This window comes from Paramormyrops kingsleyae, chromosome 14 (assembly GCF_048594095.1).
Source record: "Paramormyrops kingsleyae isolate MSU_618 chromosome 14, PKINGS_0.4, whole genome shotgun sequence".
In the NCBI taxonomy this organism is placed as follows: domain Eukaryota; kingdom Metazoa; phylum Chordata; class Actinopteri; order Osteoglossiformes; family Mormyridae; genus Paramormyrops; species Paramormyrops kingsleyae.
Genome location: NC_132810.1, coordinates 3,020,341 through 3,047,282, shown reverse-complemented (window position 1 = coordinate 3,047,282; position 26,942 = coordinate 3,020,341). Strand labels below are relative to the sequence as shown.

Genomic DNA, 26,942 nt, shown 5'->3' with positions numbered 1-26,942 from the left:
ACATACAATATATGGACAAAAATACTGGGGCACCTGGCCATTACACCAACAGGAACTTTTTTGACACCCCATTCTAAATCCATAGGCATCAATATGGAGTTGGTTCCCCCTTCATAACTATAACAGCTGCCAGTCTTCTGGGAAGGCTTTCCATAAGATTTAGGAGTGTGTATGTGGGAATTTCTGTCATTCATCCAGAAGAGCATTTCTGAGGTCAGGCACTGATGTTGGATGTGAAGGCCTGGATCACAATGTCCATTCTAGTTCATCCCAAAGGTGTTTGATGGGGTTGAGGTCAGGGTTTCCCATTCCCCAAACTGTTCCTATAAAGTCTGAAGTATAGAATTGTCTAAAATGTCTTATTATGCTGAAGCATTAAGAGTTCCCTTCACTGGAACTAAGGGGCCCAGCCCAACCCCTGAAAGACTACCCCATACCATTATCCCTCTTCCACCAAACTTTACAGTCTGCACAATGCAGTCAGACAGGTAACGTTCTCCTGGCATCCGCCAAACCCAGATTCATCCATCAAACTCACAGACAAAGTAGCATGATCTGTCACTCCGCAGAACACGTTTCCACTTCTCCAGAGTCCAGTGGCAGCGTGCTTTGTACCACTCCTTCCGACGCTTGGTGACTTGCATGCAGCTGCTCGGCCATGGAAGCCCTTCAGTGAAGCTTCCAGTGCACAGTTTCTGTGCTGATGTTTAATGCCAGAGAAAGTTTGGAACTATGGTGCTATTGAGTCAGCTGAGAGTTGGTGACTTTTACTCACTATGCACCTCAGCACTCGGTGACCCGCTCTGTTACTTTACATGGTCTGCAGCTTCATGACTGAGATTCTGTTGTTCCTAAATGCTTCCACTCTGCAATAATACCACTTACAGTTGACTGTGGAATATCTAGCAGGGAAGAAATTTCACACACTGACTTATTGCAGTTGTGGCATCCTATGACAGTATCATGCTTGAATTCACTGAGCTTGTAACCTGACTTCATGACTAGGTGCTTGATTTTATACACCTGCTGCAATGGGTCTGTATGAAACGCATGAATTCAGTGATTAAGTGGTGTCCCAATACTTTTGTTCATATAGTATACATATGGTCTTTGTGATCAACTTTTCTGTTAATTCACATAGTAGAAAATGTACATTTTAGGGATTTTATTAGTTCAATAATGAAAGAGTCATACCAGAGAGTCAAAAACAGCAGTGTGGCATAGCGTTAATGACGTGGATTAGTACCATGCGTTTTGGCATCCCAGTAAGAATGATGCTTTTGTCAGTTGTGATTCAGGGAACATTTATTTCTGAATACAACGAGGTGTAGGTGCTTAAGTCAACAACTCAACTTACAGATGTGTCTGGAAAAGAAAACAACGTAGCAGTTATGCAATCAGTACCACCCACTCTTTTTCAATTGCTAACTTGGTCACATCCAGATCTACCTACTGAACTGAGCTTCTTTGAGAAATGTAAATTCTTGGAACTTGGAACATTCTAGAACCAAAGGCAAAATATGTGTTGTGTGTAACACAGTGGTTTTTACATCAGTACTGTATTTTCTATTCTTATGACTGCATGCACTTTTTGAGGATACAGAACCATGCCCCCTTTAAGCAGTCCCAATTATGTGTTGAGGGTGTAGATTAGGACTGATGTCAGTCTTTTTCTTTTTGACCTGTTACCCTTTTTCACCACAGCTAACGATTTAGCATGATATCTAGCAATTGTGCCAATTCAGGGAAATAGCTCCGAAAAACACGTCTTTTCTGTTACTCTGTGTCTTGTAGTTTTGTCAGATTGCATCTGCGTTCAGCAGCTAAGCTTGTCATGATTTTTCTCATGAACCTGAACTTTTTTTTTTTTTTTTACCTGAAAGTTCCTGTTTTTACTGGTTACTTTGACACAGTGTGTCACTTCGAGACCAACACTTCAGAATCATATACCCATGTTTACGGTTTCATACCTAACCATATCTTTCTATCGTAGACTTTGTTCATGATTGTATATATTTCATTGTGGTGGGTTGTATTGCAAAACAATACAACCCATCATCTGTTTCCAGTCTCGTGGTCTGTCACTTGCTGAAATGTGAAATCAATTGTTGACTTTCCCACCCTTTAAACAACAGCTCTTGCAGAGTTCAGCACTGCATACTGCTCATTAGTCAAAATGAAATCTACTGATGCACAGGACTGGATGCTCCTTCACTGTGTTCTGTGACAGAAGCATAAAAGGTGTTGGCAGCCCAGTTCTGTGAACTTCTTTCAGGAACCAAGTACTTTCCCCAAACACTTATCGCTGCATCCATCTTTCAACGAGCTAATCCTGCTAAAGAAAAGTTCATGTCTACAAAAAAGGCGCATGCTTCAATGGTTTGCGCTTCTTCATGATATCAGCCAGCATTAGCTGTCCATGTTAGGCCTGAGCATGACTGAATTTATCAACACTTGGCAAAAAAGAAAAGCACAACATGCTTTGGTAGTTGTTGAGCGGAAAATGGAAAAATTCAGTTGGAAAATACAATTAAGAAGCGTCTTAATTGGAATTTGTTTGGTTTTTCAGTGTCCACTACACTAAGACACAAACCAGATGGTTTGCTAATGCTAATGCTAGAGTGGTTTGCAGATGCTAAACCAGAGACAGCGGGTAGCACAGCTGACACACAACGTAACATTCGATAATGCAACATTATTATTATTTATAATAATATTTATTTATCACTGTTAAGCTGTGCATGCTGAGTTAGACGAATGTCTCCTGAGAGCTTAGATGGTGTATTTTGAATTTAAATCACATGATATCGATCATACCTTGCAGGGTTATTGTAGCTACACTAATTACGAAAAAAGTGTCCTCAGTTCCCCCAAAAGTCAAATGGAGCTGAGAAGTAACAATCCCCTTTAATTCTGTCTGTTACTGGGAAGGATGTCAGCAGGCGAAAGGCAGGGTTAACAAGCAGGCGCCCGAGCGAGTGCGGGGCAGGGAGTCTGGCAGCTGCCAAGGAGCACACTGGGTGAAGGCCAGGCGTCCAACCAAGCCTGAGGCTGCTCAGAGACTTCCAGCTAAGAAATGGGCCGCATGGATGCTGGCCTTTAGCCAGAGACTCCTATACGGAGAGGGGAGAGGGAGAGAGAGAGAGAGCGAGCAGGGTGGGAGTGGGCTGTGGGCTGTGGGGGGGCTTAGCAGAGATGGATCAGTAGAAAAGAAGGTAGTACACTGCCCTAAGTCGGTCTGTGTTTGAGAGAAGGATGTAATTAATCTGCTCTGACTTAATTTGCTCCATATCTCTTTTTTTTTCCCCTTTTATATGTATTTAATTTTACCTTCCATTGCGGTGTACCATTATTTCGGTGTAGCTGGTCAGGGTTCATGAATTGTCATACGGATGTTTACATACCTAGCTTACACATGTAGCTTCTATGTGTTCAGCTGGGCCAAAAGAAACGCTCATGGGCTTTGTGTCAAATAATACAAAATGTTGATAGGTTTGCACTGATAGATTTAATGAGGATTTTTACATATATATATGGTTTCCACCAAATTTAAAACTTCACACAAAACCGGTTCATGTAAAAATCCTCATTAAATCTATCAGTGCAAACCTATCAACATATATATATATATATATATATATATATATATATATATATATATATATATATATATATATATATATATATATATATATATATATATATATATATATATATATATATATATATATATATATATATATATGTGTTTGAGTGATGCCAGTACCACTGTTCTCTAATGAGTTACATGCTCTGATATGATTTTGAGATGAGTCAGGCATTACAATTAGCGAGGAATACGTTACGAAATCCTTTGACAAGGTTATGGATTAGACTAATCTCAGTGAAAACGATAAACACTGTAAACATGCTCCAGGCTGTACTTTAGTAGTATAAGATACTCTCTCCTCCTTAGCTCCTTATCATGGATCTTGCTACCCTTGTGTTGGAACTAGCAATAGGATATAATTATGGTTACATGTCTTGTTCTTTTTCACTGTAGGAACATAGCTTATCTATAGGCCATGTAGTGCTTTAAGAGCTTCTAGATCCCAGCAGCTTAGGGTAGGTGTATGACTTCGCAATGCTTTCTAAGACCATTTTGGAAAAAGTAGACATTGCCATGATGGGGAAGAAGGTGGCATGAAAATCATATGACTGGCAATGATCACATGTAATGAAATGTAGACAGTCGCCCCAAGGTTGTCAGAATAGACCATTAATACGGTAGGTCAATCTTATTATGGTCAGGGGTGTTGTGTGTGTTCTGTAATCTTCTAACAGGCTGTTGTGAGGGCATGGGTATCCTAGCATATTCAGGGGGCCCAGGACTTTACACGGGCCTTTTGCTGTGTGAGATGGGTGGGGGGGCAGGTAACATTTTTATGGCCCAAGAATTTCCAGATACGCCTGTGGTGTAATCCAACTGTGATTATTTTTTGAGGAAAGTGTTTATGATGAAAGCAGATTTATCAAATTTAGATTAATTTAAGAGTTAACTATCTGATGCAATTTTAACCAGGGACTATTAGGTATAACATTTTCCTCTTTGAACCCATTTTGCAGCTGGATTGTCAGAAAACATCAGGATTGTTATTAGATAACAAACCTATTATACAACTTATTTAACAATGGAGATGCTGTCATTCTGTATTTAGCAAAACCCAGCATTTAGGAAAATAATACAAATATTTGTCAAGTAGTATACATTTTTGAGGTCATGTTCCTTACAATCAGTTCTTAAACTGTGTAACTAGTCAGCCAACTGAGTATAAGTTTATACCCAACTGTAAGGTAACTGCAGGTGGAAGTATTGAGCGGGTTAGAGGATTTCTGGTCTCTCTAGTTGTGTGACAGGCAAGCACGGTTCCTGGGGTGGCTCAGTGGGCCGACGGTACCACAGGTTCCGCGTCAGTGTCTGTTCAATACAGCTGATGCCCCGCTGAGATCTTACCTAAAATTAAAGTTAATAAATTACTTTGCCTTATTGCTTTTCTTTTGCCAGTATCATTCTTCCTTACCCAAAATCTTGCCAGTGAACGACAGGATATTTTTGCCATAGGAAATTTATGTAAATGTTAATGTTTAGGTTAATCTTCAGCTTTATTTTTGTTTACAAACACCAGTGTGTATCAGTGTAGTGTTAAGTGCTACATCTTTATATCACTAAGAGTGACATGGTGCAGGTAATTTGTAACGTCTTATTCTTTATGTTGATTTTTGCTTGCCAAGCAAAATGCTTTCCATAGTGTTGTCTGTACCCTTGTTATATTTCAGCCTGTTTTACTTTCAGTGTGTCTGCTAATCAGTCCATTACCTGGTTGTGTGGTATAAAGCTCTGCTTTTTCTGGGTTTGTGTGGGGCATCTTTAACAGCGTTTTGGTCATCACCGAACTTCACCGTGCTAGATATTCCTGTGTTCTACTGTGTTCCATACCACATGATTTTGAATATAAAGATCTGACTGTTGCATATTACAAATTAAAATTGACCAATAAAGTCTTCGAATAGGTGAGAACCTGGAGTGATAAATCTATTACATTTGCTTTTTTACCCATATTCCCATTTTGGGTTCCCCACAAGTTAAACCTGTTTTTTTGTTGCTTTTTAATAAAAAAAAATCATGACTATTTCCAAAATGACATTGTAGAAACCATGGAATGTCTACTTTTTGTCTTACAGATTATGTCTATTTTGAAAATTCATCAAGTAACCCCTTATTAATCAGAAGAATAGAGGAACTGAACAAGGTAAGAACTGTGTATTTTAATTTGATTAAATCCTTTGTTTAATTTGCGGTGGTTTTAATGCCCTACTTTTAGTCTGTACGTGTGGGGGGTGGCAATTGGAGATGCTTTGATATGATTAAAACACCTCTGGGCCTGGACCCAGTCCCAGACTTCTTGGCTCTGAGAAGCTCTTACTTCCCCTATCGTCGATCGCACAGCCTAGTGAGAGACCACATATATTCACACTTCCCACTTCATAACACAAAACAAACACGCATGATATCCCCGAGTTTCACAAAGCTGTCACAAAGCTAAGGTTATAAGAGCTGATTCCCATGTCGGTCGAGCCCACATGATTTTCGTCGTTTTACATTGTGTTCGGGGGTTAGTATCTGTTGACATTACGATGTTTTCTGAGACAATTCAGTCAATGACCGATCACATATATTGGCGATCCCATTAGACTATACTGTAATGGACCTGAAAAAATTTATATAACCTAGTGATGTCGTAGCTGATGTAATTTTGTATTGCATCACATTGCTCACGTGTTTGTGGTGATTCTGGTGTAAACAAACTTACTGTGCTGCCAGTCATATAAAAGTATAGCACCTACAATTATGTGCAATACATAATGCTTGATAATGATAATATACCACTGTTACTGGTTTATGTATTATCTGTACTGTAATTTTTATCGTTGTGGGCAATCTTATCCAGAAAGGGCTGTTGGATATATGGGTTTTCATTGCAGCTCCCTAATTAGATTACTAATTAGAGGACCAATTTAGCTGAAGAGTCCTCACACCTGTGTTTGATCAGCTAACCTAAAGGTAATCCCAATAACCTGCACACACACCGGCCCTTTGTGGATAAGGCTGCCAGCCCTGCTCTATGATATTCTCACAATGACAAAATCACCAAACTAAGCATTTCTCCTAACGTATCCCTGTTAAGCCGCACACTGCTGTGTATATAAGAGCTTTCCTTCTTGTCCACCATGTATTTATCTAGATGTTCACAAGTGAGTCTGTATGGTATACATTTCCATGTAAATATACAGTTGATCTGGTCACTTCAAATTCTAACAGTCAACTTCTTTACAGCTGTATCTAAAATTATCTTGTTTGTGTCAAATATAAGACAGAACATGAAATGCTCTTTAAGTGCAACACTTGCCGAAATGGCTGGTTTAATGACGCCTATGAAAATGTAAACCCAGTTTTTCTGAAAATGGTGCCATTATTTTGTACGTGTCGCGTTTCAGCCGTCGTGATTGGATTTTTTTGTTTGCAATGGCTGCTCTGTGGAGAGCTGACTACAGTTGCGGGGTTTTGTTTTTTCAGACTTGCCATTTTCCTTTGGCTGTTTTTCAAAGTGTCTCCCTCTCTAAGCACTTCATAGTGCACATTTTAAAAATGTTTTATGATAAATATGACGCAGATGCATGTTTCACCATCTCCTTCCAGAACTTTCTGTTTACGTTTCCGTGGTTACTTAATGATGAACTCAGTCAGCTTTGAACATGCAATGAATTTTACGCTGTTACTCATTTATCTGTTGTGACCTGATTGACCTGAGCATCTACACGTGTTGCTTGCATAGATTTTGTTAAAGGTAACAAAAATATGAAGCTTATACATATAATATGAAGCTTATTTTTTTCCAATGATCTCTTACCAGGTTCCATTTAAAAATTTAGCATAATACTGCTCAAGCCATTGAATCCTGTCAATTTGCATAAATTTTCTGTCATTCATAACCTATTAATCAGTAGTATCGTAATTCCTGGTCCAGTACCTGGGGCATTGACTGGAAGCTCAGCCTAGCTGCACTGATTCCAAGCCGTCTCCTTAACGGCATGTATGTCTCTAATGTTCTATTTGCCTCACTTGTATATCCCTTTGGGGGGGAAAAAGCATCTGTTAAATATAAATAAATATAAATGCAAACCCCACAGTATGTACTATGGATCGCCAATGAAAGAAAGGTGAACAGCTTAAAAGGGTGTGTAAGGTTACAATGTTACACGTAACTGTGTTATTTCTCCCTGAGGTTTTTATTAGTCACTTGACCAGTTACTTAGGCCAGTTGTCTTCTCAGTCAATCCTGTATTGGAGTCTGGTTTAATCTTATTAAACAGCTTTAAATGCTCCTAAATATACTGGGAGTCGGTCACCTGCCATCAAAGTCTCATCGCTTGAGCAAATGATCAGTCATAACCGACACCTTGGTCTACTCAACTGTATTCATTTAATGCAGCATTGGTCTCAGAGGTTTAGTTTGACATGAAATCTAACCAAACCAGGACTAGTTGAGTTCTGTCACCTGAAATGACACATGGCAATTTCACTTCTCATTGGGTTTTGGGTACCTCATGAGTCCCTAGCGCAGAGGCCCTGAGGGGCAGTTTGTTTAGTGTTTTGGTTGCTGATTGCCATGTCGCCTTTTTCACAGACGGCCAATGGTAACGTGGAGGCTAAGGTGGTTTGTTTCTACCGACGCAGAGACATCTCCAGCACGCTCATCGCCCTGGCAGACAAGCATGCGCGTGAGTATGGCTGCAAGTCTGCACGTGCTGGGATATTCCCGTTCCTGTGCCATTCCATGCAAAAATAATGAATATAAATGCAAAGTATTGCTTCTTTGGTAAATTTAGAAGGATTTTTGGTAACACTTTCTATGATTGCCTTGTCTATAAGAATCTATGAAATCTATAATGCACTATAGATACCTTTTATAATGCAGTACAAAGCATCCTTAATGCTTACACTGATCATTAAAATGTATTATAAAGGTATCTAGAGTGCATTACCGATGAGAGCTTCATTGGAGCTTATCAAGTATTATAACCAACACTATAATGCCTTTATGACCCTCAATAGAAGATGCTGTAATGCTTTACTAATTCTTATAGTGACCTTTAATTCACTATGAAGGTATCTATAGTGCATTATAGATGACAGCTTCAGATAAAGTATTACCGGATTTTTCTGTCACTAAGTGAATGAAAATGCACATCTAATCACTAAAATTTCTTGGTAAGTAGCATTGTGGCCTGACACTTCTGAGAATGGAGGTTTTAATTGGGGTACCTGGTTCTGCGGGCGTGGAGTTGTGCAGGTTCTCGCTGTGCCGGTGCAGGTTCTCGCTGTGCCGGTGCAGGTTCTCGCTGTGCCGGTGCAGGTTCTCGCTGTGCCGGTGCAGGTGTCGTCTGGGGACTCTGGTTTCCTTTTCCAGACGGCACCATGTGGTTAGGTGAACAGAGGCCTCTCTAAATTAGTCATGGAGGGTGTGAATAGGCCTTCAGATGGACCCTTGTCCCAGACAGGGAATTCCCTACCTTACATCCTGTGGTTCCTGGGATGGGTTCCAGACTTACCACAACCCCGTACTGGACAAACAGTTCTGATGCATAATTTTATTTCTGCGTTTTGTGAATGGCAAACGGTAGCCTGGTTTACAAGCTTTTGCTGCCAATCTGTTTTACTGTTATTTACAAATGCAACCTATCTTCATTTTAAACCAGCACGCGCTTACGTAATTTAAATGCTATGGTGCACAGTCATGCAAGTGTTTAAGGAAAATTAAAATTTGTCGTTTTAAAAGCTGTCGTGAAAGACATTTTCTTTCAGTTGGCATTTGATTTACTGAAACATAATAATGTATTATGACTGAACGGAGAGATAGCGGGGACTAACAATTACGCAGCTGCGCGAGGCCTCGAAAGCTATGGAGCCTGTCAGAGAATGTGAAAGTGATGTGTAAAATGTCACATTCAAAGGAAATTATATTATATTATAGATTATATTCTTTGTGCTTATGCGATTATGTGGTCGACTTCAGCTTGATCTTTGAATGGAGGTTCAGCCTACTTGGCAGGTGCCGCCGTAAACGCTGAGGGTTGACTAACCTCACATAAACTTCAGCGTCTAAGTCTGATGCAGAAGGAATCTCTGGCTGTTTTTCCCGTTTCATGCAGTCTTTGTGTGGGGAGAGCATCCTGTGGGTTTGTTTTGTGTGTGTGTGTGTGTGTGTGTGTGTGTGTGTGTGTGTGTGTGCGTGCGTGCGTGCGTGCGTGCGTGCGTGCGTGCGTGCGTGCGTGCGTGCGTGCGTGCGTGCGTGCGTGCGCGCGCGCGCGCGCGTGTGTGTGTCTAGGCTCGTGTGTCTGTAGTGAAAACAGTGGCTTGCACCTTTGTCAGCGGAGAGCATCGCCTTGAACCTGAGTCTAAAGAATTGGATGTTGTTAGGCTATGGAGCACCGCGCAGAAGGCAGGCCTGCGTGTGTTAGGCTATGGCAGACCACACAGAAGGCAGGCCTGTGTGTGTTTAACAGTGCAGAGCCAGCAGTGCCCCCATGGACTTCTAGACATGTGCAATATGTGAAAAATTCGTGGCAGGCCTGGCTCCGTACCACATGGGTGTGGGCTGTATCCTGTCTGTGTTGCTGTAACGAGCAGCAGACTGGTGAAAAAGGGGGAAACTCTCGACATCTGTGTGAAATGAGGGATTTTGTGTGGTTCTGCCTTCCTCCTGTACCCCGGATGTACCTGTTAGTCACTGGCAGTCATCACCTCTGCGCCCCCTCTTGGGGACCCACCATAACCCCCTTGCAATGCCCCCTGTTGATGGCTGGTCCCCACAGGTTAAGTCTGTCAGAATTCTGGGCCGGAGTTGGCTTTGAGACGGGGGGGCAGGCTATGAAAACAAGCGACGGATATTCGTCTTTTCAGCTGGAAAATTTTTTACTTTGCCACAAGCATTTTATGGTCAACCACCAGGACTTTTTAGCTGTAGGGAAAAAATATTTAAGCATATGATGCCATTTCTTTTCCATATTCTACTAGGTATATAAAACATTAATTATGGTTTGCCTGGCACTTCTGCAGTTGTACAGGAGAAAATAAATATGTTTTATACGAGGTTCAAATTAAGTGCAGTTCTGAACTTTTGATGTAATTCATGTTTTGAACCGTTTGTCTTCAGCCTGTTTTCAGTTTGCCTTCTGCAGACTTTTAGAACTTCTAAAGCAGATCTTTTAATTGAATTTTTTTACTTTTGTCAGAAGTAGATGAATTCAATAGCAATTGTCTGCATCAAAAATCTGGACAAGATTCACCAAGTAACAGTTTACCTTCATTCATTGAAAGGCAAACTGCTGTCTGTACAATGTTTGATAACGCTTTACGTTAACTGCACGTTTATAATGCATTCATAGAACACTCAGCATACCTTCATAATGCATTCATAGAAGACTCATAAGCAGCATGTAACTATACCTTAACATCCTAACATACCGTAACAGCTTCAGTATACTTTGGTAACAAACATTATATGTTGTTTATTGAAAGTGTTATGTATGCAATGCTTTAAGACATTCTATGGTATACTTACATGCTGCTTATGACTGCTATGAGTCTATGAGTGCATTATGAAGGTGCCCCGAATGTTCTATATATGCATGATGAATGCATTATGAAGGTACAGTTCATATAAAACATAACCCAATGTTTTGATCCCTTCTTCAAATCAAGAAAAGCTGTCATGCACTGTGTAATTTAATAACAATTCTATGTTGCACATATATTTTGGCCAAAATAACAATATGGATCTTCGCAAACCAGTATGAACACATAACTAACTGCCTGTTTAATTGATCTGTATTGTTTGTATTGAATCCTCTCTTGGTGCGGTACCATCATTCTGGATGAGCTTTTGTGAACTACGACGCTTCCATAGGTTGTGCTGGGCATGAATAGCTTGCACCACCAGCCCCACCCCCGCCGTTTAGACTAGTCTGCACTGCTGAGAGTGGATTTGTGCCAGTGGCTGTCCTGTGATTCACAGATTAAGTATTTTACTGGCAAGATTTGTGCCCCTCCCTGCTAGAACTGCCCCCACCCTCAATGTGGGTCCAACCCCAGCCCTAGGAGACCAGTCCTGAGCCACAAGTCCTGCAGTCACTAGCAGAATAGAGGGCAAGGCTCAGAATCAAATGAGGCTTTTGCACAACTCTTTAATCGTTTGTTATGGCTTTTTCGTCTGTGTGTTTGTGTTGTATTTGACAACAGAGGAAACGAAACAAAGACATCTTCCATCTGACCTATAGCTTTAAAAAGTTGGAGTGTAACATGCAGTTTTTATATGATCAAATTATTTCCATTTCTGGATGTCATTAAGCCAGCATAGATACTAAAAACACAAGGTTACCGCAGGTTTGGCAGATCTGATATATAAGATCTGATAGTTAAGGCTGTTTATCGTTTGGCTTTGGTGTTTGTGTATTCGGTTTATGTATTTGATATGGTTCACATTTATTCAAATGCTTTGTCAGGTGCATCAGTTTTTTAACATGAGGAAGCCTAAAGATCCCTTCATGATCTCAGGACACCGTATACCATCTCCCATCTTTCTTTCCTCTGCATTTGCCCATAGTAGTGTCTCTCAACCAGGTCCTCAATGGACCCCTATGCAGTCCATGTACCCCCCTGGGAGGGAGCGAAAATGTGAACTGTCTAGCAGGGAGCTGGGAGGGAGCAAAAATGTGGACTGTCTAGCAGGGAGCTGGGAAGGAGAAAAAGGGAGTCCCCGATGAGCGGGTTGGGAGACTCTGGTCCATAGTTTGTCTGAGTTATATTTCTTTGAAGGTTCTCCTTCCTCTTCTCTCTCTGCTCTTCTGCACCCTTCTTAATTCTATCCTTTCATTTTTGTCTCTTTTTAAATTATTTTTCCTCTCCTGGTCTCGCAAAGCGAATGATTCGTTTAAAATTGTGCTGGGGTGTGTGTGGTGGAGAGACGCCCAGGTGGGGGTGTGGGCTGAGATCAGTGTCGGAGGAAGGGCCTGCAGCCTTCACCCCACGGCACGTAGGCCGACCTGCACCCGCGATGCTCCTCACCTCCTCAGCTCTCTACCCCTCACACACTCCCCCCTCCCCCAGTCCCATCTACCCTCATGGGATCATGCCTCCCAGCAAAGTCTGTCAGATGAGGGGCCCTCTGTCCTCCTCGCCCTGCTCTGCTCAGCTTACTGCTGTGGCATATGTTTAACAGATATTTGAGCTCAAACACAACAAATGATGGGCCCGGGTGTAATATTCTCTATATGTGTGATTTGTCTGTGTTTTTTGTATTTCTTGTTACTTCTGTCTGGAAATACGAATTAAGAAGGACTGATCTATGTATAAAGCTATATACACCCTCTCCTCATTTAGCGAGTATGTTGGTTAACGACCATTTGCTAGTAATAAAGTAATAAAAAAAATAAATTTCCAATGCGCAGATTTTTTTGTACATCTCACAACAATGCATGTGTGTTAGAATAATGCTGGTTTACCTGTAACAAAAGCAACCAGTGATCTCCGCAGTGAGAAGCGCTTTTACAGTCACAGCTAGGCTACCGTAGATTTTATTTAGCAACTATTCCACTTAAAGATCTGGATATGTTTCCATATTTTAGAAGTATCATTGCCATTGTAGCCACGTTGGCAGTTTGTCAGTCACGCATTAAAAAATATTTTAGGCAGTGACAGTACACTTTGTTGTGCATTCAAACAAGCTAGTTAATTAACCAATATCCTGTCTACTACCTGACTTCCACTGTGTATCTCATATTGGTGGAGTTATTTTTGATATCCAGATCAATCATAAACGGCCGGGCGGCTTTTACTGAAAATGTCGATCGGAAGGGCTGCTCGATATCACATCGGTGTTGTATGGAACATGTGCAATAATCACCAGGGCTTTGGATGACGGATATAAACATTCGTCTGGACTGCAAGTTTTCGGTACCATATAGGTGTTTACTTACACCTGCAAAATTTGGTAAGCATATTAGTAGTAAATCTAAAATATTAATGAGAGGTGTATTGTGATGCCCAAAACTTAGTAATTGGTATAAATTCAGCGTATTCTTTTATTTAATGAATGTCGGATCACCACCGTCTTTTCTTTTTAAACCTTGTTTATCCACAATATCTCCTCGTATAAAACATGCTGTGGCTGCTGATCTCTCCCTTTCTTCACCGCCACTTCAGTTCTTATCGCTTCCATGATTTACCAACACTGTAGCATGTAGCGTGCTCCGCTAACCAAATTTAATAAGCATAAAGATACACCAAATTTACACAGATTACTTTTGGATATCACAATACGTCTCTCATTAATATTTTAGGTGTATTACTAATCTTCTTGACAAATTGTTGTCATCCGCCAGCATCCATGCACAGAGCTTGGGTAGGATTCACACCTTCGACCTGGGACGTGTGAGATGATCGTTTAATCTTAATTTTTTAATGTTGTTTGGCTCCAAGACGCATATAATGTTCTTCAGCTTATGTCTTAAGTCTTCAGTAGGTTCTCGCACCAAACGTAACTGAAAAATAGTCATTCAACACAAAACATTTGATGTTAATTATCAGCATAACTTATTGTGCCTCGATTCTGTCTTTGTGTAATATCCTGTAATTGTTGACTGGGTAATAACTTTGAGGTGTCTTGTCTGCTCTGGTGTGATCTGTTTTTGCACTGATGTGGTGTTTTGGAGGGCTTGGGACATTCCCAAACCTTCTCCTCAATATCCCCCAAAGATGCCTTTGTTCTATCGCCATCCTTGTTTCTGCTTCCTGTATAGCGAATCAGGGCGAGCTGCCGCGAGAGAGAGAGAGAGAGAGAGAGAGATCTGGACCACATTCAGCCTCCTGCCTGTCTGCAGCAGTGGAGGAACACTGAGTCCCAAAGGCTTTATATGCATCTTTACATACAATGTGGACCAAGTTCCACTTGTTTCTGCCCCTTTAAAAGGCGGCGAGGCACCAGTAGGGGAATAAGGGTGTGCGATTACACTTTGGCACGGAGACCATATAAGTACCTTCTTTTCTCTCTCTCTCTTCTCTCTCTCTCTCTCTCTCTCCGCTCACAAAATGGTGGTTTGTGCATCGCCGTAGTGCATTTGATACCATGTTACCAGGCAGTGTGTGTTCTTTCCCAGCAGTTTGTCATGCCCCTTGCATCTTCAGGCCAGCTTGTGCTGTGTGTTAACGTTGGATACATAGTAGGAAAGGCTGTTAAATGTCACGGCGGCCGTTTCTCTGCTCGGGCCAGACCGAGAGTCTCATTGAGAAATCTTTTGCAGTTGTGTAGTAACCTGACATCTTTACAGGGAACATCTGTGTTTCTGTCCATTGAGACTCATGATTTAATTTGAGGTCTTGTAATTAATTACTGATTTTAGTTGCTTCAGTGGCTCTGCTATGTGAAGTAATTCGTGAAGGTTTATTTTTAGGAAAATGATGCCTTTCCATTGAATTTTAGTAAAACATCAATGAAACTGGTAGTGTATAAATTATAGTCAGGAAAAGTTAATAGTTATGTTAACTTTCTATTATGATGTCACATTGATAATCTCACATATAAGAAGCAATATATTGATTTTATTTGTATTTTTAAATTCCTAGACTACAGTCAAACTTTTTTCCCACTCCACTGGTTTTTACCGCTTTTCTATTTATTTCATAAACTGCAGATTTTTTATTCCTGTTAAGCATTAGAAAGTTGAGTGAACAACTATAAATGAAAGTACAAGTCAAATAATACATGTTTCCTTCCTACATGGAAGAGTATGTAACAGTGCATGTCTGACATCCTACTGAGTGGTTGTGTGGTGATGGAATAGTCATATTCTAGGCAGCCCTATAACTTGCTGCACTAGTTAACAGATTCCTCCCATGAGACAGAGCAGTATGTAATGTCCCTTGTAGAAAGAATTCCTTGGATTTTCTCTGCTGTTATAACTGCTAGAGGAGGTTACTTTGATGAATCAAAGATATGACATTTTCTTGCTAAAAGCACTCAAATGTTGAACATACTGAAAATTTATTTGTTAGCAAAGAATATTAAGTGTATTTTCAGTAAATGTTTAGTGAGTAACATGCAAATGTAGAAAATCTCAGTGTGGGCAAAACTTTTGACTGGTAGTGTAGTTTCCTGTAGCCTTTTATTTGTATCAGCATATCATATATTATTTTGAAAAACTCTGAAATGATGTAAGCGATAGAACATGTGAGGATATAAAGCACATTTGAACTTTGACCCCCAGGAGAGATGGAGGAAGAGATGGAGAGCCCTGAGATCGTGGATCTCCCAGAGAAGCAGAAGCACCAGCTGAGACACAGAGAGCTCTTCTTGTCCCGCCAACTCGAATCTCTACCTGCCACACATATCCGGTAATAACTCAAAAAACCCACACATTGTGTTCCACCTGTGCTTCTCTGCCTCCCTTTAATTTGCCCACATATATGTTAAGCATAATATTTTATACATAATGGTCAGGGGTGCGCATAAAGTATTTTACGTGCATTTCCGCTGCTATGACAAGAAATTGTTGTGCATTTTAACCTTTGCACTGCAAATGAAGTACGAATTAGCATATAAAGGTTAAAATGCACAATAATTTCTTGCATGCATCCCCGATTATGGTAATATTTCATCTATCTTGGTTTGCTGTTACATATTTACTGTTTTTTTTTCTTGTCAATATATCTCACACCTATCAACACGGACTTGTTCAATTGCTTAAAATGCATTTTCGTACTAATGTACTGAAGCAAATGGTAATATTTCATCTCTAAAATGTCTTAGATTTTACATAATTTGAGAAGTAGATGTAGACCTTTCCTTAAAAGTACAAATGTGATATGTTTTCTCAGAGGCAAATGCTGCGTTACTCTGCTGAATGAAACCGAGGCCCTGAAATCGTACCTAGATCGAGAGGTAGGTAATGGCACTTGGGTATTTATTTACTTGTTTGTTTGTTATATTCTGTCTATGATATGTGGTGTGCACATGTATGTTTATTTATAAGGATAGTTCAACAGTCTACAAGTCTGTGTGTGTGCGAATGTGTTTCCACTGCGATATAAATTATTCAGTCTGTTGACCTAGAGTGTTCTCAGCATACTGAGCAAAGAAGAGGCAGGGGACTCTGCAGGACTGTTGGAAAGACCACCACACAGATACATCGCAGATAGCAAAGACCACCGCACAGATACATCACAGATAGCAAAGACCACCGCACAGATACATCGCAGATAGCAAAGACCACCGCACAGATACATCGCAAATAGCAAAGACCACCGCACAGATACATTGCAGATAGCAAATTTATTTAATCCTCTCTGATTCTCTGGAGAATTTGCAGTGATCCATAGGAGGATATGCTGCGTTGGGTATAACCCCAAGTCGATGACAGTGATGTGGAATTAAACAGCTTGTCTCACTGCTTTAATAGTAACAGTGAAATGTCACAGTCTTCTTTAATCAGAAAAAATAAAGCATCAAAGTTGGGTGGATTGACCTGTGTGCCTCAAACAAGTATGAACAGATGATGGCAGAGAATAGTGTTTGGCACAGAAGCACTATTGGGTTTGCACATCGAATGTGACATAAATGTGAAATCAAAGGACAGATCACAGAATATCTGGGGTAGTGTCTCCACAAATGCAAGTGATTTGACTTTATGGCTGCTCATCCCTATAGCCGCTCCCCCTGTGTGCCAACATCTCACCCATATCTCCCTCCACCTCCTTCCATCTTAGTCTGCTACAATCCGTGTATCATTCGTTCATCCGTTTTTCAATATGAAACCAAAACAAATCTTTCGACTCAAAGCCTTATGTTTTCACATTTCAACATTAACGGATACTATTTTTCATGCTAATGGAAAGATCTCACACCCAATAGGGCAGAGAATGAACTAATTCTAATGTAACTTGTCAGCAAACTTGAATGAACCTCACAGGATACAGAAGAAGATTACTTCGCTTAGATCAAAAGTGATCAATTATTTATAGATCGAAAGCATAAGCTAATAAATATGACAAAAGGAAGGAACAACACAAAACTCTCCATTTTGATTAAATGCGACCTTTCTTTGCAAGTTTGCCAGCCTTCAGTACAGTACAATCATTCCCGGGTCCCGGCGTTTGTATCAAATGAAAAAAACAAAATCGGACATGAGCGCTCGTTATCCGTTTGTTCCATTTTTGATCTGAGCACAAAATGGGAAATCAGAAAACGAGCCATTATCCGTTTTATCGTTTTGGTTTTGGAAACAAAAACTGAAAATACGAGTGGTTTTCCGATTTTTTTGCTCTGGGTTCATATTGAAAAACGGATGAAGGAATGATAGACGGATTTGCTGCTAACTCTCTCGATCACCCTTCCCCTACTGCAGGACGCCTTTTTCTACTCCCTGGTGTACGACCCTCAGCAGAAGACCCTGCTAGCAGATAAGGGGGAAATCCGTGTCGGGAACAAGTACCAGGCCGACATCACTGACTTCCTCAAAGAAGGTGTGGACCTCGTCTACGAAGTCATGAAGCATTTTATTGTCTGGGCGTGGAGGAAAATGCTTCAGTGCAGGACAGTCATTCGAGCGAGTGCCAGATTATATCATTTGGGCTCCTTTCTGCATGGAGCAGGGAGACCTGCTCAGAATAAGGTGGATGGGTCCCATGGCTCCTGCATCCAGAGGGCCACTGGCTTGGTCGAGGACCCATCACACCGCTCTCTCAACCTCGTTGCTCCACTGCAGTCTGGTAGGAGGTCTTGCAGCCTCAAAGCCGGAACAGTGAAGCTTTTTTTCTCAAACTATTCAACTGTGGAACAGTCTGTCCCCTCCTAGCCTAAGTTGGTACTGTTAAATGGACTAACAACACTTGACTCCTAACTCTGAATCTCAAACGGTTCTGCTTCCATACCAAACTTTTGTGCCAAATTTGCACACTCTCTCCCCCACCAATCAGATGGTTAGCTGTATTTCTTTGTCTGTCTTAACTTGTATGTATTTCATGTCATGTTTTTATGCCTCAGTATTTGTATTCTCTTTTAAATCTCATTTGCGCTATGGCCCACCAAAATGACAATGAAAGGTACTGAAAGGTTTTTTGTCAAACGCAGACAGGGACATTAACAGGGCACGTGCACAGCCGTTGTGGTCGGCGCTTGTTTTTGACCAAGGTGACCTGATTTGTAGGCGAACAGGACGGACGGGACCTGTCCAAGATGGAAGAGAAGATGTGGGACCCCAGCAGTCCTTTGACAGAGAAACAGATTGACCAGTTTCTCGTGGTGGCTCGGTAAGGGTTTGGTTCAACCTTGTGATGGTGAATTTTGTTTAGACTGAATAAAAACTATTCCCCTCTGTGTGCAGAAACGCTTCTTGGTATCATTGTTCATGCAACGCTTAAACAATTGAATAGTTCTACACCGTGTGACAGGGATGCCCAATACGTCGATCGCGATCGACCAGTTGATCCCAAGTCATGCTGGTAAATTGCATGCCCTTTCAAAAAACTGCCTCTGTTTAATATCAGATTCTTCCCATTCCATAATTCCACTGAATTTACCGGGCCTAATACTATGCGCTTTTACTAAGCAGGGAAAACCAAACTTTAATCTAACGTTTGACAAAATGTTGGCAGTGCGTCCGTCTCGCCATTGCTAGCCTGCTACAAACTATTTCACACACATTAAAAAAAGAAATCAAAAATGAGTGTGGGACTAAGGAAGAAGCTGAAAGCTTACCACTTCAATACAGAGTGGGAGGAAGACAGTGTCCTATTCTAAATGTGTCTCTGATCTGCCAAACGTGCATCTGTATTCTGAAAAAGGAATGTGGTAGGCATTATTGGGGGGGCTGATAGATCACATTGAGCTGGTCATTTTTAAAGTAGATCACAAGCAAAAAAAGTTTTAGCATACCTGCTGTATAATATGTATATTTAGTGATGGTTATTGACAGCTGCTCATTTATCTGACATTTACCCAATGTAGCTTATAGTACAGAGTTGTAATTCATGCGTCCTCTGTGGGATCTGAACCCATTACCATTGTGGTGTGAGTGTGACACGCTGCTTGTTGAGTTACAGCAGCTGATGTCTGTCTGCTCTTTCCCTCCACGTCTCCCCTTCACTCCTCTTGCCTCTGCAGGTCTGTGGGGACCTTTGCACGAGCTCTGGACTGCAGCAGCTCGGTCCGGCAGCCCAGCCTCCACATGAGTGCAGCCGCTGCATCCCGGGACATTACTCTGGTGAGTCCCGTCCAGCAGAACTCCTCCTCCTAAAGGGAACACAACTGGGTCAGTTTGCTCTAACCCGAGTCCAAGTTTGTTGGGCTGTGCTCTCTGCACTTCTCATGTGAGCTTCTGGCATTCAATCTGTCAGCCTAGTTAAAGCTCTGGTCTGGATGAACTAACAGATTGTTTGCCTGTGGATCAGATCTGTCATCACTTTTCTGATTGGTACATTAAGAATTTGTTCTCATATTTACAGTACATAAAAATATAACGCTGGCTTGCAGGTCATTGGGTATTACTTGTGAATCTCCTGAGCAGGGAGATTGAGAGACACACACACACACACACACACACACACACACAGACACACACACACTCACACACACACTGGGAAATCTGGCTGCAGGCACTCTCTGGGCCATGCTAATGAGTCCTGCTCTGCCTCTTCCCAACCTCCTGTGGCCACTCCGGCCTACTTCTGCTGGTCATATATAAAACATGCAGAAGAAACCCATCCAAGAGCAACAGACTGAGTCACCCACATGTCTGCCTGCATGCATTTTCAGCATCAGCCACTGCAAGCTTATGCTATAATAGTTTCAATAGAAAAAAGTGTAAAATAGTACAGTACATTCAAATTCAGTAGGTTTTTATAAATGTGTAAATGTATTTTATTCGGTACTGAATAAAATACATTTGCTGATGATGTATTGCTGATTATATTTAATAACATTTATATGGAAGCCGTTTAATTTTAGGTTAAAGTGTAGTTTCTCCTGGAAATAGAGTTCTTTGCTGCTCCTATGAGCCACGTCGCCCCCTAGCTGACGGGGAGGGGCTTGCAGCTTCTGCTGCCAAAAAATGAGTGTGGTCTGCCGTTTCAAGCCATTTTCACCTCTTTCAAGACGCAGTCTTCGATAGTTACCCTTATATAATGGTTTTGATCTTCGATTCTTTATGTGAGTGAGGGAAAAGAACCTAAAAATTCAAGGAACTAGTGTACAAATTCAGCAAACAAGAATAATGGGTAAGATTAGCAATTGAAATCCGTTCTATTAATACGTGTTGTACGCAACTCTGAAGTTCAGGGCCACTCTAGCAATTATGTCCTTGGCAAGAAAGCAACAAAAGAAATGATTGTTTTGGACTGGATGGGGGAGGAAAATCATTCTCTTCATCCTCAGAAATAAAATTGAAAATGACCAAAAAATTGTAGACGAAAGTATTGATAAAACAAGTCGCTATTTTTGTGCTGTTGAATTTTACGTAATTTATCTAAACAACAAACACAACCGCCTAACAAGTACGTCAGTCTATACATCATAGGTGTTTCTTCTCTGACTGGTGTTCTGTAACACGAGTGATAACATGATTGTGACATATAATGTTACATGTATATCTGTGCAGTTTTTGCCCATTTATAGTAGCTGTTTCTATTGAAATCTGTTGGTTCTTAATGCTTTTGACTGGGCCCCTCAAACTCCAATCTGTCATTTTCTTTTGTTTATTCTTTTCTTTATTTTTAACAAAGAAAAATGTCCCTTTTTCATATCACTACCATAAGAAATAATGGCATTGACTGTTTGATATGTTGTGTTGGATCAAAAAATGTGATCACGGCGCCTGTTGCTGGATCTGTCGTTATCACTCTTCGTTGTGTAATAATGGATGTTATTGGCGTGTGTTCTTCAGTCTGAAGTACATTACCAGTGGACACCCCCCCCGATAAAAAGATTTATTTCTACTATTCTCTACATTTTAGAATAATTATAAAGACACCAGAAATATAAAATAACATAGATCCCTGGGTTGGCAGAGTGATGCCCCCACTGGGCCCTTGAGCAAGGCCCTTAACCCCAGTTGCTCCAGGCACTGGCTGATCCTACTCTCTCCTCTACACCAGTTACATGAGGTGGCCTCCTGGGATGCTTTTCCAGCTGTCCTGAAGGAGGTCCCACATATATGCTGAGCTCTCATTGGCCGCTTTTCCTTCACTCTCTGGTCAAACTCCTGTGTGTAGGTCAGGTGACCAGGTCATGTGATGCGACACTATCACTCTCCTTTGTAGGCGGTTTGGCGTGTTCAAATTTTTGACTTGTACTGTGTTTTGCAGACCCTGATCTGTGATTCTTTACTTTGCCATGTAGTGCCTGTGTTTTAGTCATTGGATGAAACTCATACTCTGGACAAAGACCTCCAAAATCCTTTTGTTCTGAATGGACTGATATTAACAAGTCAAAACTGAGAAAAGCAGATTCATTATTTTTTCAGTGGACGAAAAGTTAAAAGGAATTTGGAAATTGGTGTAAATGGCTCAGTTATCAGTGTTTGTGTTTCCATATACTGTAATTATATTTGTGTGTGTGTTTGGATGGTGGAGAGTGGGATAAAGCGTAGTAATATATGCAGTGGTTTACGTGCCGAGTTCTAAAGCAAGTGATTGATTTGCGGTACAGTGTTATCTAGACTTGCAGTGACCATTTCATTAGGCAGCCCTGCATAAAGCCTCGTTTTTCCTGGACTGAGTAGTTACGTGTCTGGACATGCCTTTCTGCGCACACCTGTTGTATTGAGCCGTTATTTTTGCCCTTGTGGCTTTTTTGGTTGCTTTAACATGTCTGGTCTTTCTCCCCTGGCCTTTCTCATTAGCCAGGTGCTTTTTTGACTACGCCTGACTGGATATTTTTCGTTTATTCTCTGTAAACTCCAGACAGTGTAGTACATGGGGGTCCCAGGAGTGTGTCTGAGACGCTGGAACTACCACATACGGCATGAACAATCATCCCACTTCAGATCGTGTGTCTTAGCCATTCTAATGCTAAGCCGCGCCGTAACTGAACCTCTGCGTCCTGCCTGCTTGCCGTTTGTATTCACATGACTTGCTCTTTGGAAGCTGTTTGCGTCGACGAGCCGGTGTTCCACAGAAAATGGCCCCTGAGTGTAGCTGGTTGGCGTGTCTCCCCAGTTCCACGCCATGGACACGCTACACAAGACGGGCTACAACATGAACCGAGCCATTGCTGCTCTGGTCCCGCAAGGTGGGCCGGTTCTGTGCCGAGACGAGATGGAGGAGTGGAGCGCCTCAGAAGCTAATCTGTTTGAGGAAGCTCTGGAGAAGTACGGCAAAGACTTCGCCGACATCCAGCAAGACTTTGTGAGTGAAATTCACTTTGGCAGATTGGAGGGTTGGGGTGACTGGGGAGGGAAATGAAAGATATGGGGCAGGGGGAGAGAGAAATGGATAGAACAGGATGGTGTGGCAGAGCTGTCCACTTTAGCCATTTCCCTACCTCTTCTGGTGACAGCTGTAACGTTAACGAAAATCCAACGTTAGACCGGCTGATTCTAAGACCGTTTTGTTCCACAACATAAAGTAAAATGCATAAAAATGTAATCTGTCTCTGTGTAATTGACCAGTGGTTGCCAACACATCGACCACAAGCCACCAGTAGCTCGCAGGGAGCCAATGAGCAGCATGCAGAACAGAATGCTTTTTGGAAATTGGATCAATTACGTTAATGTTCTGTTGTTTTTTATTATTTAGTAATTTGCCCCCCCCCCCCCCCCCCCGGCTGATGTAACCCAGTACATGTAGCCCCTCAGATTATCTTCTTTGTAGAAGCAGCTCTCACTGTAAATAAGGTTGGAGAGACCTGCAATACACTGAAATGAGAGTTGGGGGTCAAACTCTGCCACCTCCTGGCAGCTTCCAGAACTACAAGTGTCTCACTGGCAGATCTACTACTAAAGTGCATCGGCGCCTCTCCCACTGGATTTCTGATTTCTTACTTATTTTTCCAAGATAAACAAGCTGTGCTGTATTTGGTAATATTTTCTGAAGAGGCGTATAATGTCTCCAGTGCCTCTTGCCATTTGAATTCAATGGCACTTAAAGCTTCCCTTATGGTGGCTTAGATAACAGTTTAAACATCCTGTAGAAATCTGAGTATTTTATTGCCATTCTGTGGTGTCGTCTTATCAAGGCAGTGATACAATAGTATTGTGTATCATCTGTGTTTTTTTGTTCTTGTTTCAGCTGCCCTGGAAGTCGCTAACGAGTATTATTGAGTATTACTACATGTGGAAGACAACGGATCGATACGTTCAACAGGTGTCACGTTTCGGCTGCCGTGCCGTAGGACTGGTATCCTCCACGGTGTTCAGTGACGGACGGGAATGATCAATCTGTGTCTCTATTACAGAAACGGTTAAAAGCAGCCGAAGCAGAGAGCAAGCTGAAGCAAGTTTACATCCCTAACTAGTGAGTGCTAAAGGACCGTCTGTGCCATTGGCTTTCTATATATATATATATATATATAATCTGCAAATATTCATCTCCAGGATGAGTGTAGACTGCTGTATTATACAGAGATGATTTATCTTGTAAGCATGAGAAAATAGGAGAGAATACAGTAAATTCACAGCTGGATGAATAATAGCAACATTGTTAGATGCGTTCTGTAATTTATGCGGCCGTGATATTGGTTGATTAAGGATCGAAAACCCCGACTGATTCGCTGCCTTGGCTTGACTCCTACAGCAACAAACCCACCCCGAATCAGCTGAATGTGAATAATGTGAAGCCCGGATTGGTGAATGGTGCTGGGGCGGCACTGGGCGCTCCGGGCCAGACAGCTGCACTGGGCCGGGCCTGTGAGAGTTGTTACAGTGAGTCAGAAACGTCTGCAGCCCAACCCTGTGTCTGCTATTACATCTGTCTCTAAAAGTACACAGATCTGATTGGTAATCTGTCTGACCATTCACAAGTCGTCGTTCGCCCCCCCATCCCCCCCCCCCCCCCCCCCCGCTCACGTAAATGGTTTATCACTGGTGATTCTCAAGCCTGCCATGTCTGCAGCTAACAGCTCCTACCAGTGGTATTCCTGGGGGCCACCTAACCTGCAGTGTCGCTTGTGCGCCTCCTGCTGGACCTACTGGAAGAAGTATGGTGGTCTGAAGATGCCGACTCGGCTGGACGGCGAGCGGCCGGGACCCAACCGCAACAACATGGTAAACGCGTCCGGCCCGGTGGGAGCGTAATGACTCGGGTGCCGTAATGACGTAGGCGGCTGCTACAGGCATTGCACGCTGTTAAAACAGATATACGGCAGCGCGCTGCCGACGTCCAGCTGTAAATTCCGGAATACAAAGGCAAACAACATAGACAAAAACACAAACGTCTATGAAAAGAAACTGACACTTCAATTAAGGTAACAGGTCCAACCATATGTGTTTAGGATAATTTCCTGGCATTTTCTGTCATTGGGTTACTTTTCGCGCGTTTATTTCTTTTGTACATTATAATTTTGTCGCAAGAACTGTAATAATTAGTAATGCTGTTTTTCACCCATAGTTTACTGACAATTGCCACATTAGAACTTGCTAATTCGTCACCAGCGCCCCCTGCTGGTGAATCAAAATGTTGTCGAACTACTGTAAACTGGAGACTACCCTTTCAGACGCTGCATCAAGCCTGACTCAGTGACTGTTTGGTTGTCAGTGCATTTAATGCATTGTGTTGTGCTGGGCAATGTGATACCTTCATAAAAGCTCCTTCTAAGGGATCTTAATTGTACCTTCTAAGAATGACTGGGGTCCATGGTTTTATGCAAATATATACATATATTCAGGGCTTGCTGAATTCTATGTACTTTCCTCTCTCCTTTTTTCTTACTGGTTTATCTATGCGGATCAGCTTCGACTGTCAAAGCATCTTAGGCTATACTGTGTGATTTTGGATTCAAGAAAATAAGATAATTAAGGATCTTCCACAAAGAATTTATGGTGCAGTATTTGCATTGAATTCCTTTTGATTGGTTATAATTACTTTTTTTTTGTCACTGCTTATTAAGATGTCTGTTATAAAAAGTGCACATTTCACATTCAAATTCTCAATGGTTAATTTTAAGCAATTAGCTTGATTTATACTGAGCAATAATGGGTCTCCTTTCTTAAAAGATCTGCCATAGAATTTGGAGTTTCAGGATTACAGTTGCCACACACTTTCTGTCTCCAATTAAGATTAATCAGTGAGCATTCATCTAATATAAAAAGTTCTAGAAAGACACACACCCAAGGTTACATGTTATGACTACAGACGTTCACACAAAGCTGGAAGAAAAACATGCTCTTTAAAAAAAATCATTTGTTTTAAAAATCTTTAGAAAGCTGGCTTACTAAGAATGTGCCACTTGCACCCAGACCTGCTATAAATGAGTTCTTTTGTATTATATAATTGTAATTGATCATTGATTATCTTGTAGTTTATAAATGTGTAAGTGGTGAATATCTTAGCAATTTCTGTACATAAGCATGCTGTCTCTGTTCTGTACTGACCCCAGAGCCCCCACAGCTTGCCAATGAGACACAGCGGAAGTCCCAAATTTGCCGTCAAAACGCGGCAGGCGTTTTACCTGCAGACGTCCCAGCTGACGCGGGCGGCTCGGCGCGTCTGCCTGGACCTCCTACGCCCTAAATACCTGGCCCGTCACCCCTACACGCCAGTGAACACCACCGCCATCAGGGCAGAGTGTGAGAACTTCCCTCGACCTACCGTTTCAAAACCAGGAAGAGTTTGGGTTCCGGATTTCCTGACGCCAAATGCCCCTTTGGACTGTGAACTGTATGGTTGGCCCCTAAGTGTGGATGCTCTTCCCCCTCATCCGGGTATCAGGGCCGCATACTTGTCAGGCATCATCATCATCAGTGTGTTGTGTGTTCGTTTCCTAACAGGTGCAGTGAAGTTGCCCGAGATGAACAAGAACCCCGTCTCGACAAAGCAGGCGACAAGGAAGCCACTGGAGTCTGTGGTGCGATATTTAGGTAAGAGGTGACAGTGGTACTGTGTCTGAACTGTACAGTGATGCACTGCAGCCTGCTTTATAATGTTAGTGTTTTATTCTGGTACCTTCCTGCTGTAGTATCATTAGATATGATTCAGAATAGGCTACTTGCTGTCTAGTTTTCATACCGTAATACCGTCCAGACAGCATACTGCGGTGTATGGTATTTCCCAACATTCCTTCGGGATTAATAAAGTGTGTGTCTGTCCGTCCTTCCTTCCTTCCTTCCGTCCTTCCTTCCTTCCTTCCTTCTGGTATTTC

The 26,942-nt window shown here is 41.7% G+C and overlaps 1 protein-coding gene across 2 annotated transcripts in view; it reads left to right on the top strand.

The window, feature by feature from the left end:
• The window catches only part of mta1 (metastasis associated 1), a 40,202-nt gene that overhangs the window by 9,947 nt on the left and 3,313 nt on the right, over positions 1–26,942 (top strand). Inside the window, exons 2-15 of one of the 2 annotated variants that reach the window (XM_072699065.1) lie at positions 5,722–5,789; positions 8,226–8,319; positions 15,862–15,988; positions 16,472–16,535; positions 17,998–18,115; positions 18,799–18,901; positions 19,755–19,854; positions 22,805–22,993; positions 23,876–23,950; positions 24,042–24,100; positions 24,380–24,507; positions 24,698–24,849; positions 26,181–26,370; positions 26,572–26,661. In XM_072699065.1, the coding sequence (XP_072555166.1) occupies positions 5,722–5,789; positions 8,226–8,319; positions 15,862–15,988; positions 16,472–16,535; positions 17,998–18,115; positions 18,799–18,901; positions 19,755–19,854; positions 22,805–22,993; positions 23,876–23,950; positions 24,042–24,100; positions 24,380–24,507; positions 24,698–24,849; positions 26,181–26,370; positions 26,572–26,661 (1,557 nt within the window). Of the gene's footprint in view, positions 1–5,721; positions 5,790–8,225; positions 8,320–15,861; positions 15,989–16,471; positions 16,536–17,997; positions 18,116–18,798; positions 18,902–19,754; positions 19,855–22,804; positions 22,994–23,875; positions 23,951–24,041; positions 24,101–24,379; positions 24,508–24,697; positions 24,850–26,180; positions 26,662–26,942 lie in introns of both variants that reach the window. The other variant, XM_072699064.1, reaches the window with a different exon arrangement.